At 43.4% G+C, this 20,952-nt stretch overlaps 1 protein-coding gene across 1 annotated transcript; it reads left to right on the top strand.

Moving 5' to 3' along the window:
• Positions 1–7,193: 7,193 nt before the first annotated feature.
• On the top strand, positions 7,194–7,934 carry LOC135706866 (uncharacterized). Its single transcript, XM_065228539.1, has one exon. It carries the CDS (start codon positions 7,194–7,196, stop codon positions 7,932–7,934), a length of 741 nt encoding a protein of 246 aa, XP_065084611.1.
• Positions 7,935–20,952: the final 13,018 nt, after the last annotated feature.

The following is a 20,952-nucleotide window of genomic DNA, read 5'->3' as shown; positions in this document are numbered from 1 at the left end:
GCAGAACTCAGCCACGGTTGTCAAAATTTAACTTCTTGTCTGTCAGAAATAACCACGCTTGGATAGCAGGGTTAATCGATAACTTTCCATCTGTCAAATTTTAACCAAAGGTTGAGAAAATCCGCCAAATAGATCACAGCCTAAAAGCATCGCGATTTATGTTGTCTGGATCAACCGGAAAGAAAACTCTGTCTCTTTCATCCTCATCAGTTCTTACGCGAGTAGTGAAAGTTTTTTCTTTATTTTAATGAATTTTACCCATTGGCTAGTTCTTCCTAGGCCTGCCTTGGGAAAAAAACACAGTTGAAATTTACAGAGTTTTGGTTGGACGACATTTAAAATTTGGGAAACACAGAAGAACAAACTAGACCATTGACATTGAGGCTGTGTTCCATTTGGGGAATTTTCACTTAAATTTGACAGTTCGAAAATAAATTCAGATGTTCGAAAATCCCTCTGTTGTTGAACTTCCTATTTTCGAGAAGGTGTTTGTCAAAATTTATTCCTGGTCTGTCAGAAATAAGTCTGGTACAATAGCAGGTTCATTTGAAAATTCACCAAATGGAACACAGCCTGAGTTAACTTATTGACTAATCCGTGGAAGGCGGTGCCCCCGTCCGGTAGAGATGCCCCCATGGCCGAAAGGAAGGAATCAAACATTGAAAAACAATCCAGCGTCCTTCAGGAAGGAGATCAGGGTAGCCAGGATCGAAGGTTCGTCGCCCAATATGTCACCGATATTCCTCGAAAGGCCATAGTGTTACCGCACGAGTTCGTACTTTGGACACACGCAGAGGATATCCTCGACGGTGGCTGGAATATTACAGACGACGTAATCGCGTGAGAGCCGGGTGTGACCTGTGCGAAGTCTGGAGATGACTCGTTGCTCCTTCAGGTTCCAAAGGTCCTTCCATGGACGCGTGCTCTCCTTGATTTTTAGCCTGCATGGAAGTTTCGACCCATCGCTTGATATCCGGAAGGGGAACTTTATCGGTGTACCTGGCACCAGATGGCCCCACTCCGGTCAGTCTGTCAGCTTTGGAGTTGCCAGTGATGCCACAATGCCCCGGAACCCAAGCGAATACTGTGTTGGGGGCCGGGGGGTCATGTCTGATGATCCCCTGACTCCACGGATGTGTGGGCATGTTGGACCGGAGAGCAGAAATTACGCTGTGTGAATCAGTGAAGATTAAGACTGGTCGGTCGGATGGTGTGATTGCTGCTTCGAAAATCGCCGCTGCCTTTGCAGAAAATACAGAGCATTATGGCGGTATGCTCAAGCTCGTTGGCGAGATCTTTCGCGCAATGCCTATCCCAACTCCGTTGTGCGATTTGGACCCGTCCGTAGAACGGTGCGTATGCCTGGAGTACCCGGAGTTTAGCATCTCCGAGACGGAATTTCTGAGCGCCGCCGAGTTGTCTCCTGCCCTAAACTAGTCCCTAAAGGGCGAACACGAAATTATTGCGACACATTCAACAGGGCATAACTTTTTTACCATTGGGTAAAAATCAACCAAATTTTGCACACTTTCTCATTGATGTGTATTGTGTACATGCTGTCAAACTCGAAGTCGTGTTTTTCGATTCAACGAAAATGGAGGTGAACCAACGCGAGTTGAGAGAACAAATTCTTTCCAAACACCTGGAATTTCCTGACCTGTCGCACCGGCAGTTGGGAAAAATGTTGAACATTCACCATTCAACCGTCTCCAGAGTGTTGAAGCGGTTCCAGGAGTGGTTGACGTTGGACCACGGCAAAGGAGCTGGAAGAAAACCGGGACCGGAGAACAAAAAGACGGAGGGAAAGGTGAAGCGGATGATTAAAGCAAATCCCAACGTCTCAAGCCGTGATTTGGCTAAAAAGATCGGCATGTCGCAGAGCTAGTTTTTCACCGGCAAGAGCAAGTTCGATGTGGACGACAAATTTAAGAAGAAGAAAATGTCGAAGTTCGCCTCCAAATATCTCATTTGACAGGCCATCTGCTCTTGCGGACTGAGGAGTGAGCCTTCCGTGACAAAGGGCACAGTAAATGGCGAGATCTAAAATCTCAGTGCCTCGAGAAGCGCCTTTTGCCGTTCTTGCAGCAGCACGACGAAGCTCCGCTATTTTGGCCAGATTGGCATCATGCCACTATTCTAAAAGTGTCTTGGAGTGGTATGAGGCCAATTCTGTCCATTTTGTTCCAAAGGACATTAATCCGCCAAACTGTCCGGAGCTGCGCCCGGTGGAGCAGTACTGGGCAATAATGACGCGGGAACTTCGGAAGAGCTAGAAGACAGTCAAAGACGAGAAGGACATGTTAAGAAAATGGAAAAAAAAAACTGAGAAACTGGTACCGGATGACACTGTAAAGACTTTGATGGAGGGCATCAAGCGAAAATGCGTTCAATTTTACACTCAAGGCTCCATCGATTAACTTTTCTTTTGATTTTTGAAGTAAATATACCTATGTATAAAACGACCCTAAAATGTTGGTTTGATGCTAAACATTATAAGAAAATTGGAATGACATTTTCGGTGTCGCAATAATTTCGTGTTCGCCCTTTATTTCGGCTTTCGATGTTTAACGGTCTCGATTGCCAACTTTTTTCTCCCAGCCAGTGGCTCTTGGCTATTGGGGGGAGGTCGGTATTGGCTGCTGTACGGAGGATTCTGTTTCCTTTCTCGAGGAGATAGATCCATTCGTTACCCGATGTTTTTGCCAAGTAGGCAGCGGTGTCGATTCGAAACCGGAAAAGAAGTACCCCGACTTCAGCGCAGGCTGTGTCGGCCGGCGTCGAGGGCAGGAGAACTGAAACTACCCGGATGTACCCGTTGTAAACCGGTGCAAGGACTTGCAACAGTTTTTCCTTGGCCATTGCGGTGACCTCCAGACCGTAGAGTAGACGGCTGTCAATAACTGCCTTGGCTAAATGCAGCCGGATAGCTCGGTTGTTGGTGCGGTTTGGAGATTGCTTTGATAAGGTTTATGCGGGTCTTGCAACTATCCTTAACGCTCTGGAAGTGTTGCGTGACGGTTAAGTGTCGATCAACTAGAACGCCCAAGATGCGTAGTATCGTTATTTTCAGGGGGGCTCGGTTGATCCCAGACGTGACAGCGGATACTCTTTGCTGCTGAGAGTTGGAACCCGGTTGAGGCCGCCCACTTGGCAACTGCTGATACAGTTGCTTGTGCTTGGATGCGGGTCCTTGCGATGGTGCGGCCGGTGGCCACAATTAGCACGTCATCCGCGTAGACGAGAATGTGGATGTTGTAACATTAGAGCATGTCCCATTAAATTAAAATATACCCATTATTGTAATAGTTTGAAAGATAGGAGCTAGAACTAGAAATTGCTATAATATTTAAAATAAACTCGCCTATTTGAGCGCCGTCCGCTACCAAAACTGCTCGAGTAGACAACTACCACCCCTTCTCAAGGGTTGGCAAAAGTGTGTGGGAAGGAAGTTCAGTCCTCCCATTGCGAGCGAGGGAGAAGATAAATAGGCACTCGATCGCTTGATGGGTCTCATTTGTGGAAAACCTTTTGGATAGTCCGGACGCGCGGAATAAAGTCAAGTGTTAAAAAAAGGAAAGACGGATTTTTGCCTTCGCGTGTGTGACGCCTAGTGTGGCGAGTGAAACGGGCTGTTAACCTGGCCAGAAGAAGCTAAACCCAGTCTCGGTAGTGCGTAATTCTGGTGTTCGGACGAAGTATCCCGAAACCTGCAAGTGGCGTGCGTATTAATTGCTGGTCCCCCAATCCCCGCCATTAGATATATGCGTTCTCGACTGCATGGGATTGGTAGTTCGCGAGTGTCCGTCGGTTGTGTGGTAGCCGAAGGAGTGAAGAATTACCTCCTTCGTGATCCTAGTGTTGGTCCGGGAAACCAGACCAGAATCTGCCGTTAGAACGGTCCACAATAGTGCGCGAGTGGATGAAATTTTGAACCTACGTCCGAAAAGTGCACCAACAAAAAATATTAACCACGTGTGCTCACAGGATTCCTACGAGAATCCCTGCAAAAAGTGCCCCGACGCCTGTGACGACGCAGAGAGCAACGAGCGACGACGCGGGCCCAACGTAACCTCTCAATCGACAGAGTAGGCAGCCCCTGAGGGAAAAGGTAAGTTGCATGCTTCCTTCTTAATGTTATAATGTTGAGTGGCAAACGAGTAAAGATTCGGTTCCGGAAAATCGTCACCGCAAAAACCGAGCCTTGTGGCACCCCTGTTTCCTTCGGGAAAGAAGAAGACTTGGTGTTCCCCACGGCGACTTTAAACGATCGTCTTGCCAGAAAGCCTCGGGTAAAGGGAAGGATATTTCTCTTAAATCCCCAGGTGATGAGCTCTTGAAGTGCTAACGGCGTCCATGTTCTTTTGAAGGCCTTGAAGATATCCAAGGAGACGATCTCCGCGTGGTGGCCCTTTTCCTGTGTGTTTTTTGACAGTTCTCCCAGTGAAGCGAAATACGTGGAGGTTCCCTTTCCTGCCCGGAAGGCAGGAAGTCATGCCGCATCTAGGATTATGCTCGTGAATTCTGGAAAATCGGTAGGATTCTTTTGCTCTAATAGTATGTGGACATAAATCTCATATGCAACCCAGTCTGCCTGGTCGTATCGCCATCTTGGACGCCGCTTCGTTACAGGTGTCGACCCCGCGCAGAGCTGGATAAGTATTGGATGGTGGTCGCTGCCGTGAAGGTCCGGGCGCAGCTTTTCTTGACGCTTCCAGACTCTTTCGATCCCCTAGTCACGGCCCTGGAGAACGTCGCGGAAGAAGACCTGAATTTGGACCTCGTCAAGCAGCGTCTATTGGCTGAAGAAAGGAAGCGACCGGCAGGGCGATTCAGTTGAAGACAAGTCGGCACCGTTCTCGGGTGACTCAAGATCCCAAAAGAAGTCCCAGAAATTCCTCGGTAAGTGCCACAAATGCGGGCGTCGCGGCCACATGAAAAAGGATTGTCGCCAGTGTGAAGCCAATTCAGCGAAGAAGGATGCGGCCTGGACGAATCCTTTTCAAGCTTGATTCCGGGTGCAGTGACCACCTGGTTGGCGACAAGTTCGTTTTTGCTGCCCTGAAGAAGATGACCAGTCGCGTGGAGATCAAGGTTGCCAAGGAAGGAGAAGCTATGCTTGCTGAACAGATTGGCGAAATCAACGTGACCAGCAACAAAGGTGTACATTTCAATCTGAAGAATGTGCTCTACGTTCCAGAACTACGTGAAAACCTGATATCCGTCAGGAAGATGGCCAATGCTGGGATCGATGTATTGTTCTCTGGAAACGTAGCAGTTCTAAAGAAAAGTGGTAAGTTACTGGCCACTGGACACCTTCGAGGCAGCCGTACGAGCTTGAGTTGTCGTTGGAGGAAGTTGAAGCGAATCCCTGCGAAGTATCGATCGGAAACCTGTGGCATCGTCGACTGGGGCATATCGGCCAACGTGGATTGAAGACCATGGCCCGGAAAGGAATGCTGAAAGGTACGAATGAAAAAACAACCAAAATTGATTTCTGCGACGCCTGCAAGCCAAGCCAAGCAATGCCGAGAACCGTTCAACGGAACGCGAGCTAGGGCCAGCCGGCCGCTGGGATGGTTCCCGTTACATAGTCAGTTTCATCGATGACCATACTCATTTCTCGATGATATATTTGCTGAAGCGCAAATCAGAGGTATTCGAGAAATTTCAGGAATTCGAAGCAAAGGTCACGGCTATGCTGGGAAAGTCCATTTCAAGAATGACGGTGAACCAGGGACGAGAGTACTGTTCCACAAATCAGATGCAGTTCTACAAGAGAAAAGGGATACAGCTAGAGACAACGGTTGCGTACACGCCCCAGCAGAAAGGTGTAGCGGAGAGGTTCAACCGAACCTTGGTTGAAAAAGACCGTTCCGTGCTCATCCAATCCAATGTGCCGAAGCAGCTGTGGTCTGAAGCAGCCCTCGCCTGCGTTTACTTGAAGAACCGAAGCACAACAAGTGCGTTGCCCTCTGGTGTTACCCCGGCTGAGATGTGGTTCGGTATCAGAACGGATCTGGACAAACTTCGTGTGTTTGGCTGCAAGAGTTTCGTGTGGATTCCGAAGCAGAAAAGGCGTAAGTTGGATGCGAAGAGCAAGGAGATGGTCATGGTTGGGTACGCTTCGAAAGGCTACCGCGTGTGGGACCCGGTGGCTCGAAAGCTTACGATTGCTCGAGACGTCAAGTTTGATGAGTCGTCCTTCCCGTATGCTGTGATGCATCACAGAAGACGATGTCCCATTGACCGTCCACTTCCCGTTCGAGCAAGAGGGGGAACGTTGCCAGCCGGCCCCCACAGATGAAATTCGTGAAGCCAATGATGAACCTGAAATCAATCGAATTGAAGCAGAACCCGACGATGATCTTGAAGAACCAGAAAATGCGCCCACAGAAAGACGCGAAATTCCTAGGCTCCCCGGTAAGTTATTTGATTACTTTATCGGTTATAGAGCTATTTTTGGCGAATTGATTTCCGCAGTTATACCCGAATCGTTTGATGAACTGCCCCAGCGTGCTGACCGAGCCATGTGGATGGCTGCGGTACGAGATGAGTTACGTTCCATGGAGGAGAACAAGGTCTGGCATCTTACGAGCTGTCCGAAGGGAGTGAAGCCTCTGAAATCGAAATGGGTGTTTCGGCTGAAGGACGATTCGGCCGGCAATGCGGTCAAACGTAAGAGACTGGTGGTGAAAGGATTCCTGCAGAAAGCTGGAGTCGATTACGAGGGACATTCGCTCCTGTTGCAAAACGACGACGACGATTCAGGACGATTCTCGCGGTCGGAGTGCAACAGTGTTTCCACTTCCATCAAATGGACGTCAAGACGGCGTTTTTGCACGGCGACCTGAAAGAGGAATTGTACATGGTGGTTCCCGACGGTGTTGCAGCGTCCCCTAATACAGTGTGCCGGTTACTCAAGTCCTGTACGGCCTTGAAGCAATCCCCAAGGTGCTGGAACGAAAAGTTCAACGATCGGTTGCTGAGTTTAGTACCAGAAGACGAAATTTATATCATTCTGTATGTGGACGATTTGCTCATCGCTGGGAGGAAGATTGAAACGATTGTGAATCTGAAGAAAGCCCTGAGTTCGACGTTCAAGATGACGGACTGCGACGGAGATCAGTCGTTTCCTAGGTATGAAACTAGAATACGACCGTGCGACGAATTCCATGAAACTCTCTCTCTTTAAGATGACGGATTGTAACCCGACCAAGACGCCTATGGAGAAGAACCTGGTTGTTCCCCGTGATGGTGAGTCAACCCAAGAACCGTACCGTGAGCTGCTGGGCACAATTATGTACGTAATGCTGTGCACCAGGCCTGATTTGTGTTTCCCCTTCGGATTCCTGGGCCGTTACCAACAGAACCCAACAGTTAACCATTGGCAATGCCTCAAGCGTATAGTACGGTATTTGAAAGGGACGAAAACGAAGCACCTGAAGTTTGTACGCGACGAATCAGCGGAAGTGTTGGTCGGATATGCTGACGCCGACTGGGCATCGGATGCGGAAGACAGGAAGTCAGTCAGCGGCTACCTGTTCACGGTATTCGGTAATCCTGTATCGTGGTCGAGCAAAAAGCAGGTTACCGTTGCTACATCCTCGAGTGAAGCGGAGTATGTGTCGCTGAGTTCTGCTGTTTCGGAAGTGATCTGGTTGCCCGAAGTGATGGAAGATCTTCAATTGAAGCGGCCTGCGGATCCGGTCGTAATTGAGGACAATCAAGGAGCGATAGGTATGGCGAAGAATTGTGAAAGCAAGAGAAGCAAGCATATAGATATCAAGCACCACTTCATCCGGGACCACATTGCGAATGGACGTGTAACGGTGAAGTTCATCAGTACCGAGAAGCAACTGGCGGATTTGTTCACCAAACCGGTGGACGCGGTGCACATGGAAAAGCTGTACCAAGGCTTTGGAATGGCCGATTGAGAGGGGGTGTTGGCGTAGTAGGCAATCAGCCGTCGCTTTCCCTGTTACGTTGTTGGGAAGCCCTCCATGGCAACGACCCGTTACCTGTTTGTGAAAATTATTAACTGTTCATTCCACAATCGCACTTCGTGTAGTACAGACGTTTAAATAAACTTTACTCCGTTTTTCCTGTTAAACCGTATACTTCGTTTGGAGTCTCCCGTTTGTCCCTTCAAGAATTTTTAACAATATCTCAACAATGTGTGACTCTTTACCAAATCTAACGGTACGTATGAAAAAATTAAATAAATCAGAAGTCAACTTTTATATAAATATTGATTTTTTTTTCACTCAAATCCGTTCAAAAAAGGTAGGTGAAATCCGGGTTGCGCTTAGTATGACGGAAACTACATCTTAACGTAATGAAAAGTTAACAACTCAGTACCGATTGCCGGTTCGGTTCCGTTTGAGAGCTTCAAAAACCATCAAAGGTAAAACCGAAACCTCGTTAAACTGACTCCTATTGTTCTGAAGCCCCAAAATCCCGCATCCATGTCGTAAATCTCGTGCCGAATGTGTAATGTACAGCGCATAAATTCGCACAACGTGGTTCACCACAAACTGATTGCGAGCGAGTGGGGGAACTTTTTCAACTTGCGTACATGTGTGTGTGTGTGTGTGTGTGTGTGTTGGTGCGGTTACAAAATTGGCAAGAGGAGATTATTACCCTCCTGAATAAAAGAATCCTTTTGCAATCTATTTTGGCTTACTCCGCGCATATCAGTCCCTGATAGATGGGAGATTCCAAAAGGAAACCAGGAAGCGAGTGAACTGGGGGGAGAACTTATTGAAAAATTGATGATAATCCATAAAACGAGCTTCAAAGTTCATCCGGCAGATGGATGGAAGGGAGATTGGCATTCTTCGGGAAACAATCCGTTGGTCTGTCGATGAAATCGATGCTGCCTCTGTCTCTCCTCTCGGAGATGAAGAACTGGGTTACGGAACGAATCGAATGAAGAATAGTTTCTCCATTAATTTTATCTAAATAATCTCGAGCTGGTGCTGCTGCTGCTGTTGCTGCTGCTGCTGCTGGGAAAAGTTGGGAAATCAATCAAGCCATAAACGAGCACTTCATCAGCAAGCTACAAGGGAAGCTACATAGTCACTTGTGGCTGTCGATGCTATTCCGAAGCATCCAGAACATCAGACTTCTACCATGTGGAAAACCATATTTAGCTACAGATACGAAGGAGGAAAATTCGATTAGCCGCCATTAAAATTCATCGGATCACCAAGGAGCGCAAATGAAGTCAATTCAACGTCTGCTGCTACACAGCTAACAGATCACTCTGTTCCTTGTATCAAATCAAATTCTGACAGCTAGATGGAGCTCGACTTGCTATTCCAGCTGCATAACTGATGAGTTTTGCTGCTTTCAGCTGCTGCAGCAGAGGAAAGGAGGTTGTTTCCGATTGAACGATGTGCTGTTTGCTCAATCACGAATGTTCTTCGTCGATGATTCACAGCAGAGATGAAATTGACCATTTGATTGATTATAATATGCATCCAGGGTGAAGCGAACGGAAGCTGTAAGGGAAAATCTCGGCTGCCCGACATAAATACATAAATGGATCAATTTCTGCTAGAACGGTGAATGGCTCGTTTAACCTTTCAGCACCGTTGGACAAAATACAACACGAAAAAAAAAGTTAAAAACCAACTGACTTTGAAACTCACTCAAACATGTTTCATGAAACATAATACCCATGTCCAATAGCCCAATACTTGAACAACGTTTTGGAGAATACCAGGTTTCATGAGGAGTGCTCTCTAGGTGAAAATAACATACGTGCGAGTGCTCGTGTTGCAAAAGTTCGTGCGAGTAGGGTAACGGAGGTATTTTGGTTCGCTTTCGGAAGTGATAATACAATTTTTTGAAAAAAAAATTGTCAACTTATCAGGTCAAATGTTGTTGTTGCTGTCAAAACAAATCGTTGTGCAACGCAATTTGACAAACAAATGAGCAGAAAATATTACAAATACTGAAGACGCCTCGTATTTTATTTTAGACACCTAAATTTTTATTTTGAACCACCAAAAATACACATTTTGGCCCAGGTTTCCAACTGCAAGTCCCTTGTGGAAACTAGAGAGGGTCTAGTATAAGAGAGAGGTGGACTGGCTGGTTTTGAGTCAAACTAACTGTCAAAGCCAGATCCAATTGAGCAGCGCCTATCTTGATTGCATTGGTCATGTTGCAAGAAATCATCTAGGCATAGGTTACCAAGGCAGTTTGTTTTGAATCCGCTCCTCTCTTATCCTAGACCGTCTGTCTCTAGTGGAAACATATTTGATAAAATGTGCAAAACATATCCAGGTGGGCCAAAATACACCCAAATACCCTACTTAAAGGTTAAAAGCACTGCAAATTAAATTGACACGTGTTCGCCATTTCATATGGCCATTCTCTTCGGGATGGAAAATTAATAATTCCGCTTATGTTTACTTTATGTCGGCGTAACTCCTGAGCCATATGCACACAAGACACATCAAAGACATCCGGCAAAGTCCGCACACTACCAGCAAGTCGATTTCTCAAGGCTACTGTGTTGCCGGTTGATGAATTGCCATCAGGATCGCCACTCGACCTTGGGGGTGGTGAATTCGCAGCCTACTCTATATTGTATGCGTAATTCACACCCTCATCAATCTATGCATACACTTCGTGAGTGTAGCTAGCCGTAGAACTTCATCCTAACCAAGTACAAAGCGGAAATTCATTATGCATCAGGCAGGAGATCGTCGACATTCCGCTCAGTTTGCTTTGCGGCACACATGAACCAACTAAATGGATACACCATAAAGTCACCACGGCGACGACGACGAGGATCCATGACCATCATTCTGCGAAATCGCACCATGTTGGGCAGGGCAAAAGTTTGCACCTGACCCGGTCGAAACCGAACACCAACACCACGAACGCGAATGGTAGCATTTGGGTTAGGCAAAGAGGTATGATACCACTGGGAAATGGTTACTCTCTAGAGGAGCCAGCCACCCGCGAGGTAATAATGAAAGTTCGTTTCATTTTGGCTCGGTGTTGTTTTTAGTTCTGAGTGCATATGTGGAGAAAGCACACCTTTTTGTGGGCTGCTGAGCTATAAACATAACCTTGGTTTTAGGGCGAGCAATAAAGGTTTTTCAGAAAATATTTTTAGCAGATCGTTAAAACAAATGCCTTAAATGATGACGAGGGATTACCATGCGTCTCCTTAAATTACTGCTCAACAATGAGGTTGAAGAAGGCAGTGTTTTGTTTTAGGCTACTCAGCAAATCCACGCCAACTGACAAATCGATTTTAATTTATTCTCTCCGAATTCCATGAAACTTCGCTTAACCAATGGCAATGAACCAACGTTGTGCCAAAATAACAGCAAATTTGACTCTCGCCTAATTTTTCAAAATAGCATATTCGATATACGTATTTTCCAAATCTTCCTGCTTGTGCTGGAAATCATGACATTTCTGAAACGTCAGGATCCCTATAAACACTACACATTGTGTGAAACGATGATAATAAAAGGCCACCCACATTAGATCCGGATCGGACGCGTTGCAGCAAAGTGACAGCTAAATCTATTGTCTAGCTGTCAAATTTACGTCAACGCAACGTAAACGGATCTAATGTGGGTGCCCCTTAATAGTCTGGGGGGGACGTGCTGTCAAATCAGCCTACTGATCATCTTGTATGAAACTGGTTCCAAACGTAAACAAACGCTGTAGGTTTCTTATGGCTTGTTTACGTTTGGTAGGCGAGGTAGGCGACGATTGTTCGTATTTGACAGCCACCTCCCCCCCTTGTTAATAGTACGTTCAGACTATGTTGTATATTATGTAATATAGCTTTCACAGAGAAAAAAAATTACCCTTAATTTTTAGTTCTTTTTACTTAATTTTGGGTAATTTTGAGTTTTGCATCCCACTCTCACTTTTTGTGGTTGTCAAAAACGGAACGAGAGATTTGACTTTTTCATGACTATCGTTCAATAAGCTACTAGTGAGTATATGAGATATTCTCAAATTTGAGTCAATTGAACTTAATTTTGGTTAGAGAATACACACGAGTAAGTAATTATTTTTGCCGTAGCCAAATGCAAACTACTATAAGCGGTTTACTGAAAATTAGCTTGTTGAACGGAACATGGGAGATGAGTGAAAAGAACTTAGTTTGGGTAATTTTTCGGTTCCGTGTTGTTATATGGATATCATTTTGAGGCGTTCACACTACGGCAAGGTAATATAGTTTGACGTTTGCATTTAAAACGGATGTGCATGCATCAAAGTAGCCTGGAATTTATGTGATTATTTTTCTATTACAATGTCAATGTCAATCTGTTGAAATGAGTGATTTCAAAACATTATATACGGTTAGAACCTAGTACAGAAGATACGTCCTCCCACGCTTCTAGCAGCAGATCAATTTGTGGCGCAGACCAAACGTTGCGCTTTTTCGATTTTTTCCGCTTCGAAGGACCGGGCTCTTCCATAGTAACGAGACTTGATCTGAACAAAACGTTGAACAAATGGAAATTCTTTCCAACCAACCGGAAAGGATGATCAAAGCAAATTTGAAATTGACATCTGACATCTAAACATTATGTTGTTCTCACTGAGTTCTCACTCAATCGAAGACACTACACGCTATTTCAAAACTACCCAAATTTGGGTAGAATCCACCCAGATCGGTCAAAACTGAACCTACCCAAAAATGGGTAAACTGTGTTGGGACTGACAAGTTGACAAATGAACAATGTCGATCGGATTCATGTCGATGTTGTTCATTTGTCAACTTGTCACTTCCAATACAGTTTACCCATTTTTGGGTAGGTTCAGTTTTGACCGATCTGGGTGGATTCCACCCAAATTTGGGTAGTTTTGAAATAGCGTGTACCCAAATAAACCGTGTTGCCAGTTGTAGAAAAGCTCAATTTTGAGTGATATAGAAAATGATATAATCTATATTACCCTTTGCAAGTAATATTGGATAACGTATCAGGTATATGGGATATTATGTAATATAGTTGATGATATAGCCTCTATATCATGAAACACTCTATATTATGTAAAATAGGTCCTAGTCTGAACGTACTATAAAGGTACACCTGAAGCGGTTGTATCTTAATGATTTCTAGGAGCCTCCGTAATATCATAAACTTCGAAAATACGTGAAACTCCAGAAACACCCTGCGTATGAGGAGACTTTAGTATTCCAGTTTACTATTGCTGGAAAGCTCTGGAATCAACAAAGTAAAATGAGAAAGGAGAGCAGCAAAATGGAGCACATGCGATACGACAATGGAGCGATGCTCGTTAAGAAAATACCCGGAAATGGACACTGTCTATTTTCCGCACTGGTGTTACTGTTTTAACTATAAGACGCCACTAGGAACGGTAACTTTCGGTAGACTATTAGCGACTAGCAGCGATGCAGAGATGGACAAAGAGTTCACAAATAGGCACGAAAATTGGACAGCACAATCAAGAAACAGCGAAAGTTGGTGAGATCGTCTTAAATTTGAATGTGTGTGAATGCATTACATGTGTCCAATCGATATATCGATGTTTTCATTCGGTGCTTATTGCACATGAAGGTGACCTCAGAATGTACGTCTACGAAGAGGCATTCTTTAAATGGGTCGTTAAATGTACAGTAGAGCTAGTGTTGGAAAAGTTCGTAATATTTCACGAAGTTCACCAAGGGAAAAGTTCGCGATCCACAGTGAGTTTTCGAGAACTTTTTCATCACTTAGTATAGCTATCACCTTCCATCGCTAGGGCTAAAAATGTTTGCATCTATGTATAAAAATTGGTGCAAACAAATTTCTTCCTTAAAAGCACTACCGGCCAGTGGGAAAAAAAAACACACATGCACACTTAGCAATAAATCACAATCTCTAAAAAGTTTCAGAAGTTACTAATTTTCCAAATATTTGAAATTCTTTGAACTTCTGCAAAAAGAAACTCTGGAGATTTTACGCAGTTTGAAGATTCTAACAAACTTCTTCGATTTTCTTAAGTTTCCATGTTTTGAAAAGCAGCCTAAACAATTTGATCTGATTAAAGCCTGAATGAGCAATTTTTTAGCTGATGAAGCATATTTGTGTTCAAATGTCCTCTGAAGCGCTGTAACCGTGACAAGTCTCAAATAAAACTACATATTATTATAGACAAACGGACATAACACTCACAATCACATACTTCGCAAATAATGTTTTAATAGGAAATGTGCTCGCATTTGTCTTGGTGGCGCTACTGAAGCGTTGAACAAGCCACTTTATTTCAACATGTCAGTGATGCCAGTTCTTTTTCAGGTGAATTCAGTAGATGTCAGCTCTTGAAAATTATAAGAGTGACATCCCACTTGAGACACATACAACTTACTAATCGGACGAACACGGAGTGGATGAATATTTCATCCTAACAGCTCCACATTGGTCATTCCACTTATAGTGTAATTATTACAAGGCTATTTTGATGACGTTTACTTGTTGATAATTATCATAACACCCTGGTAACATGTTATAACACTGTAGTCTGTACAAGACATTACCAGTTACATTACATCATTATGAGTAGTATTGATTGAGACATTATATTTGTTTGCTGTGTACACACAAAAGTTATGAATTGGTTCGTGTCTGATCGAATGTCTGATCTATTCTGGACAAATCATTTTTATCTAGATCAAAAAATCTTATGCTTTTGACAGTTTGGATCACTGCACATTTAAATCGGCCGTTTACAATTTTCGGGCATAAGTCAGAATTAAGTGTCATGAAGATTTTTTCTCGTGATTCCCCGTTCTGAAGTGCTTTTAATGAAGAACAATCCCCAGTTTAGTTTTCGTGAAGTGGATTTTAGCCTGAAATGTTAGTTTCTGTTAAATTTTCTACTGGTGAACTGCTGAATCGAACTGTACATTCCGCGAACCATCAAGGTTGTTACGGAACCAACTGTTATGGATCAGGTAAAGCCGGGACTTATCCGAGACTCTAAAACTCTGCGGACAATTTTGCCCTTGGTACCGGATATGGAAAGGCCTTGGTTGAGAAAAGTTTCCAGTTTATCAACGATTTCTCACGGTTTGAATTCCACGTGAAGTTTACGGACAAGTTGCATCCAGCAGTTAACTAAATTGGTGAGTTCGTTCTAGTTTCATCTTTTTTGCCATATAGGGGAAATAGCTCTAATGTTGGCCTATGGATCTTAGATTGGGCCCATCGCTAAAAATCTGCTATTTATCAATTTTATCGAGATGAACGCGTCATTGGTACGGTACTAATGGATATTTTTGGTCGCTATTGAAAATTTAGTCGATTGCTAAATTTACGTATGGGCCCAAATTAGGGGAATTTAGGCCGACATTACATCCATTTCCCCTACACATCTGATATAGTATGCTAAATAAAACATGTTGACAATATATGTTTCATATGAACATTACCTCTGATTTGTATTGAGTCTAAAAGCAGAATATACATGGAACACGAGAAGAACGATAAAAAACAACGTAGCACAAGAAACAAGGAAACGGGAAAGGAGACGTGAACATCAAGGTACGATGGAGACTCACTCATCACACTGGAACAACCAGATAAGTACACTTGCTTTTTATTTTATTCTACACATATATCCCAATCATTTTATAACTAAATACGTGCCAGAATAAAAAGTTTTTTTTTTCTGGAAGTAAGAATACACTTGTGTGTTTTTGCGGGGCTTATTGTATCAGAAAATGACCTCAGAATGTACGTGCAGAAACAAGCATTCTTGAAATGGGTCGTTTGATGTACGATAGAGCTGTCACCTTCCATCTCCAGGGCTAAAAATATTTGCACATTCGACATACAGAAAATGCAGATAAGTTTCTTCCATAAAAACTCTGCCGGTACAGAGGGCGATGGATTGTACTCACACACACAAACACACACATAAGTCAGAATTAAGTGTTATGTCGGTTTGTCGGTGGAAAGGGCACGCATTAGTGCTTCATTATCAGGTTTATAATTTTTTTCCAACAAAATAATTTCCTAAAAAATACTGCGTTTCTGTGAATATCTCCTACGGATCCGTATTTCTACAAAATTCAATCAATTCTATAGATCTACGATCGAACCGCCATCACTGACTTGCATCTGTTTTGTTTTTGTTCAACACAGCTGACGTGTTGACAGATCGAGGGAAAAGCAACTGGTGAAAAAATTGCATGAACGAGGGATGCTCCGGTTGCACATCAATGCTTGGGAATGTGGATGATAGAGGGTGCTAGTGGGCATGCAAAAGACGCTTGACGTTATTTTTTGAAGAATTTTCTTTTAAGAGTTATCTCTGTTTGTCTGTGATATTATCGAAGACTTCATATCCAAACGACAGATACAGTAGCGCTGCGCTTGAGTGAAGGTGGAAGCAACGCATAGAAAAATTAGCAAATTCACCTTTCTTCTGAAGATGTACACGCTATTTCAAAACTACCTAAATATGGGTACAATCCACCCAGATCGGTCAAAACTGAACCTACCCAAAAATGGGTAAACTGTGTTGGAAGTGTCACACGCAAAAAATAGAAGCCGTTTAACGGCTACGGTCCGATTGAGCGTGTGTCTTGGCTTAGAGAGTCTCGGATCGTATAGCACGTAGCTATCAAGGGGGGGAGGTGGCTGTCAAATACGAACAATCGTCGCCTACCTCGCATAACTGGTTCCAAACGTAAACAAGCCATAAGAAACCTACAGCGTTTGTTTACGTTTGGAACCAGTTTCATACAAGATGATCAGTAGGCTGATAGGACAGCACGTCCCCCCCAGGTAGCTATACGAGGGACAGTGTGAGCGGGATGAAGTAAATGATGCATGGGGTTAAGCGCCCATTACACATGTCAATATATTGACAAACATCATATTGTCAATTTTCCTTTCAATATTATCAATACATAAACATTGACAACATTAATGACAACACGCTTAAGCGCTTGTTACACGGGTCAATATGTAGTCAGTAAATTGACATGCTGACAATATTATTGAAAAGGTAATTTTGATGACGATGGATTGATGACGAGTACCTATTGTAGAAAAACTGATTTTCATTTCACTTTGTCAATATTCTTCCCCTACCCAACACGCTAACTTGAAAGTACTCATTAATGAGTAAAAAAAGACCCATTTTGAAGAAAAGTGGCTTAACTCATTAATGATTAAACAATTTTACCCATTAATGAGTATCTGTTACCCATTAATGATTAACAATTACTCATTAATGGGTAACAGATACTCATTAATGGGTAAAAAATTTACTCATTTAATGAGTTAAGCAACTTTTCTTCAAAATGGGTCTTTTTCAACCATTAATGGGTACTTTCAAGTTAGCGTGAAGAGAAAGGAGATCGTACGTCATTTAGATCGACTGACTCACAAAGCATCTTCGCGCATGCAGCAAGGCATGCAGTGTTGCTATTTGTTTAAATCTTCGTGTGTGGTATAAAATCGATTTCACGGTAGTTTAAATGAAAAAAAAACAAATTTTGATTAATTAAGAACACACTTAACTTACTTTAACTATTTGTTTTTATATTACTTCTGCGTGAAGTGAACGATTTACATAGTTGAAGATGCTAATTTCAAATAACAGACTAGAGTGGTAATTTTTATACGATAGATGAGGAGATGAAAGTATAGTGTGGCAGTGTGAAATTGTATATATATATATAGATAGTAGAAAGCGAGCAAAGACAACTTTTATGAAGGTAAAAATCGGTTTGATCATCTCTCTTTACCAAACTCCCCCGTTGGAGAGGGATGGTGAGGGATACTTCTCACACCCGCCACTTCCCGCGTCATAAATACCGAGTTGCCGGGATGGGTATTTTACAAACAATCAAAGCTTGCTCTATGACCGGCGCAATAGGCACACCTGCGACTCACTGACAACAAGATGAACCAAGATTGGTGTGCGGAGTGACCAACCCCTTGAAAAAAGCGTATGAAAAATTCCAACCTTTGCATTGTCAAACATCGTAGGACAAGTACTTTTGGTCAAACTTTAGAGCTTTTTGTCGTAAGACTTTTTCATGTAATTTATACTCAGAAAACAATGTTTGAGACAGTTTAGTGAAGGCATAATCATTAGCAAATTTATATATCACGCGTGATAATGGAGAAAACATCATGCTTGGTATTGATTTTACAAGCTTGACAATTGCAAAATGTCTAAGACACCATTTTGAAAAAAAATCCAAAATGGCTGAATTTTTGCAAAAATGTGAATGATATAACACACAATTATGCAAATTTCTTGCAAATCAAAGAAGGTCAAGACAAAAAAAAATGTATCCTATTCTGCCTGGATCTGCTCTTATAGAAAACTTTATATTCTGTGATACTTTGATGTTGGACACTTGAAAAATTAACAAAAATCTAGAAGATAGGTGCCGATTCTACTGGTGCCGATTCAAATTTCGGACACTTAAACTCGAATTTCGGACACTTTTAAAAGTTGATTATCTCGGTCGAATATGATCCACATGTCTTGTAAATTTTAAATTTTTTTGACTAGTGCCCTCCACGATCATCTAGCATTATTACTTTGTTTCTAACTGGATGTAATATTTAATTAAAAATGAAAGTGTCCGAAATTTGAATCGTCCGAAATTTGAATCGGAACGGTATGTAGAGAGAATTTCCGGCCAAAATACTAAAAATTAACGAAATCCGAGCGATATGAAAAAGGGTCCTTTTTGATCATTTGGATACCTTCGAAAATCTGTGTTGTAACAGTCCTGGTCGTTGACGGCCGGGGGTTCGGTTACCTGCAGAAGTTCGTGTCCAGACTGTTTGTTGGGGAAGGAATTTCAGTTTATTCACCAGGGGTTCCCTCAGCAAAAGACAACATGAACTGATCACTTTTTGGCACAATAATTTCAACGAGATTAACTTTTTTATTTGAGGAAAACTTCTTACAAACTGGGAGACAAATCAACGAAATTTCACTATCTTTTCTTTTTTACACCCGCTTGCTACGACGTTTATTTCGTTGCTACGATTACGCTCAGGGGTGGCGTGACGGCTGCGATAAACCCGAGTAGAAAAGTTCGGACTGGCAGTGGGGACAACATTCTACAGCACAACTTTGCTTACAGGTCTTGTGTAGGTCGACTTTGATGTCCGCACCGCAACTGTTCTCACATTTCCATCCGGCCCTTGATAGATCTTCTCTACAACTCCTTTCGATCAGCTTCCTCGGTGTAGCGATTCGTCCACTATCATCACTAGATCACCGACGTGATATTCGTGGTAATTCCTGTTGTCCGACCACTTGCGGCTTCTGATCAACTCCGGACGGAACGAGGCTATCCACCTGTGCCAGAAACGATCCACGTTGATCTGAGAATGTTTGTAGGCAGCACGACAGTTAAGATCTCTTTCATCAAAGTTTTGGTCGAACAGGATTGAATTGTTTTGCCATACCAGCAACATGTTTGGTGTTATCAGTTCAGGGTCCAGGTGGTCATCCGGAACGTGTGTCAAAGGGCTGTTGTTTACGGTGTTCATTGCCTCGCACAAAGCAGTACGCAGCACCAAGTCCGTAGGGTGCCTATCCCGTAATATTCCACGAAGGGCAGTCTTCACAGAGCGTACTAAACGTTCCCAGCAACCTCCGAAATGTGGAGCACCAGGTGGAATAAACTTCCACTCAACCCCTCTGACGCTCAGCGAATCTTCAATCTGCGGCTGATCCAGAGTTCTCACCAGTTTCTTCAGTTCAGCATCTACAACAGGTACCATTGTCGGTCATGATGTACTCTGGTAAGCCACGGATGGACATGAAACAACGAATGGCCATTATGCAGCTGCCCGTGTGTAAAGATGGCACGACTTCAAGGTGTACAGTTCTTGATGTCATACACGTGAACAATACTACCCACCTCTTTTCAACACGACTACCAACTTTTACAGACAACGGTCCAACATAATCAATACCCGTACAAGTAAACGGAAACACGAACGGGATTGTTCTTTCCGGTGGTAGGTTTCCCATTTGTGGAACGGTCGGTTTTGCTCTAAGCTCACGACACTTGACACTGGACATCGTGTACTTCTTCACATGTGAGCGAATCTTCAGGATACGGTGCCGTTTCTTGATGTTGTTAACAAAGGTCTCCATTCCATGATGTGTGTTGGCGATATGGTACATGCGAATCAGTAGAATTGAAAACTGGTGGTTGTTAGGAAGAATCACAGGATTGTTCACTTCAAACGACTTTCCATCTCCGGTCTGCTTCAGACTGCGCAACTCTTCACAGAAAATTTGCGACTGTACCTTCCTGTACCAGGCACTCTTAGCTTCATCCATGTCGTTCACGGAGATTGTCAAACATCTAGGCTTTTTACACTTTGGCAGTGCCAAAAACTTTCGCATTTTCAGGTAGTACGCAGTAGATCTAATCAAGCGATTGAAATCAGAGAACCTCTCAATATCGAGAAGATCAACCAACTTAACTTCAACCACGGTACAGCACATCGGATCCACGAAAACATCAGCAATCACTTCGATATGGAAATTTACCAACTCAGAAGAGGACATCTCTAGCGGTTCATTGTTCGGCCAATAGACACTATCCCGATCCAGAAAGTCAGCACCTTTTAACCATTCTTGCATACAACCAAATTTGAAGGGACTTCGTAGCCAGATCAGCTACGTTCAGCTGCGATGAAACCCAATGCCACAAATCAACTCCATGACCGTTATCCTTAATTTTCATGACACGAGACCCAACATACGCCGTGAGTTTCTGACTCGTCTTCAACCAACTCAAGCAGATTTTAGAATCGGTCCACAATTACTGCATATTCACTTCTATTTTCAATTCGTCTTGAACTACCTTCATAATTTGACTTGTGTCGACGCAGCAGCCGTGGAGTTGGCTGCACTGCCGACCGATCGTAACGGGAGCGCCCATTGCTACGGGACTGCAGCATA

Source organism: Ochlerotatus camptorhynchus, unplaced genomic scaffold (genome assembly GCF_037179485.1).
Source record: "Ochlerotatus camptorhynchus isolate MF236.1 unplaced genomic scaffold, CSIRO-AGI_Acam_v1.1 ptg000293l, whole genome shotgun sequence".
NCBI lineage: Eukaryota > Metazoa > Arthropoda > Insecta > Diptera > Culicidae > Ochlerotatus > Ochlerotatus camptorhynchus.
Note: the sequence above shows the minus strand (reverse complement) of the source record. Positions and strands in the feature narration are given on the sequence as shown.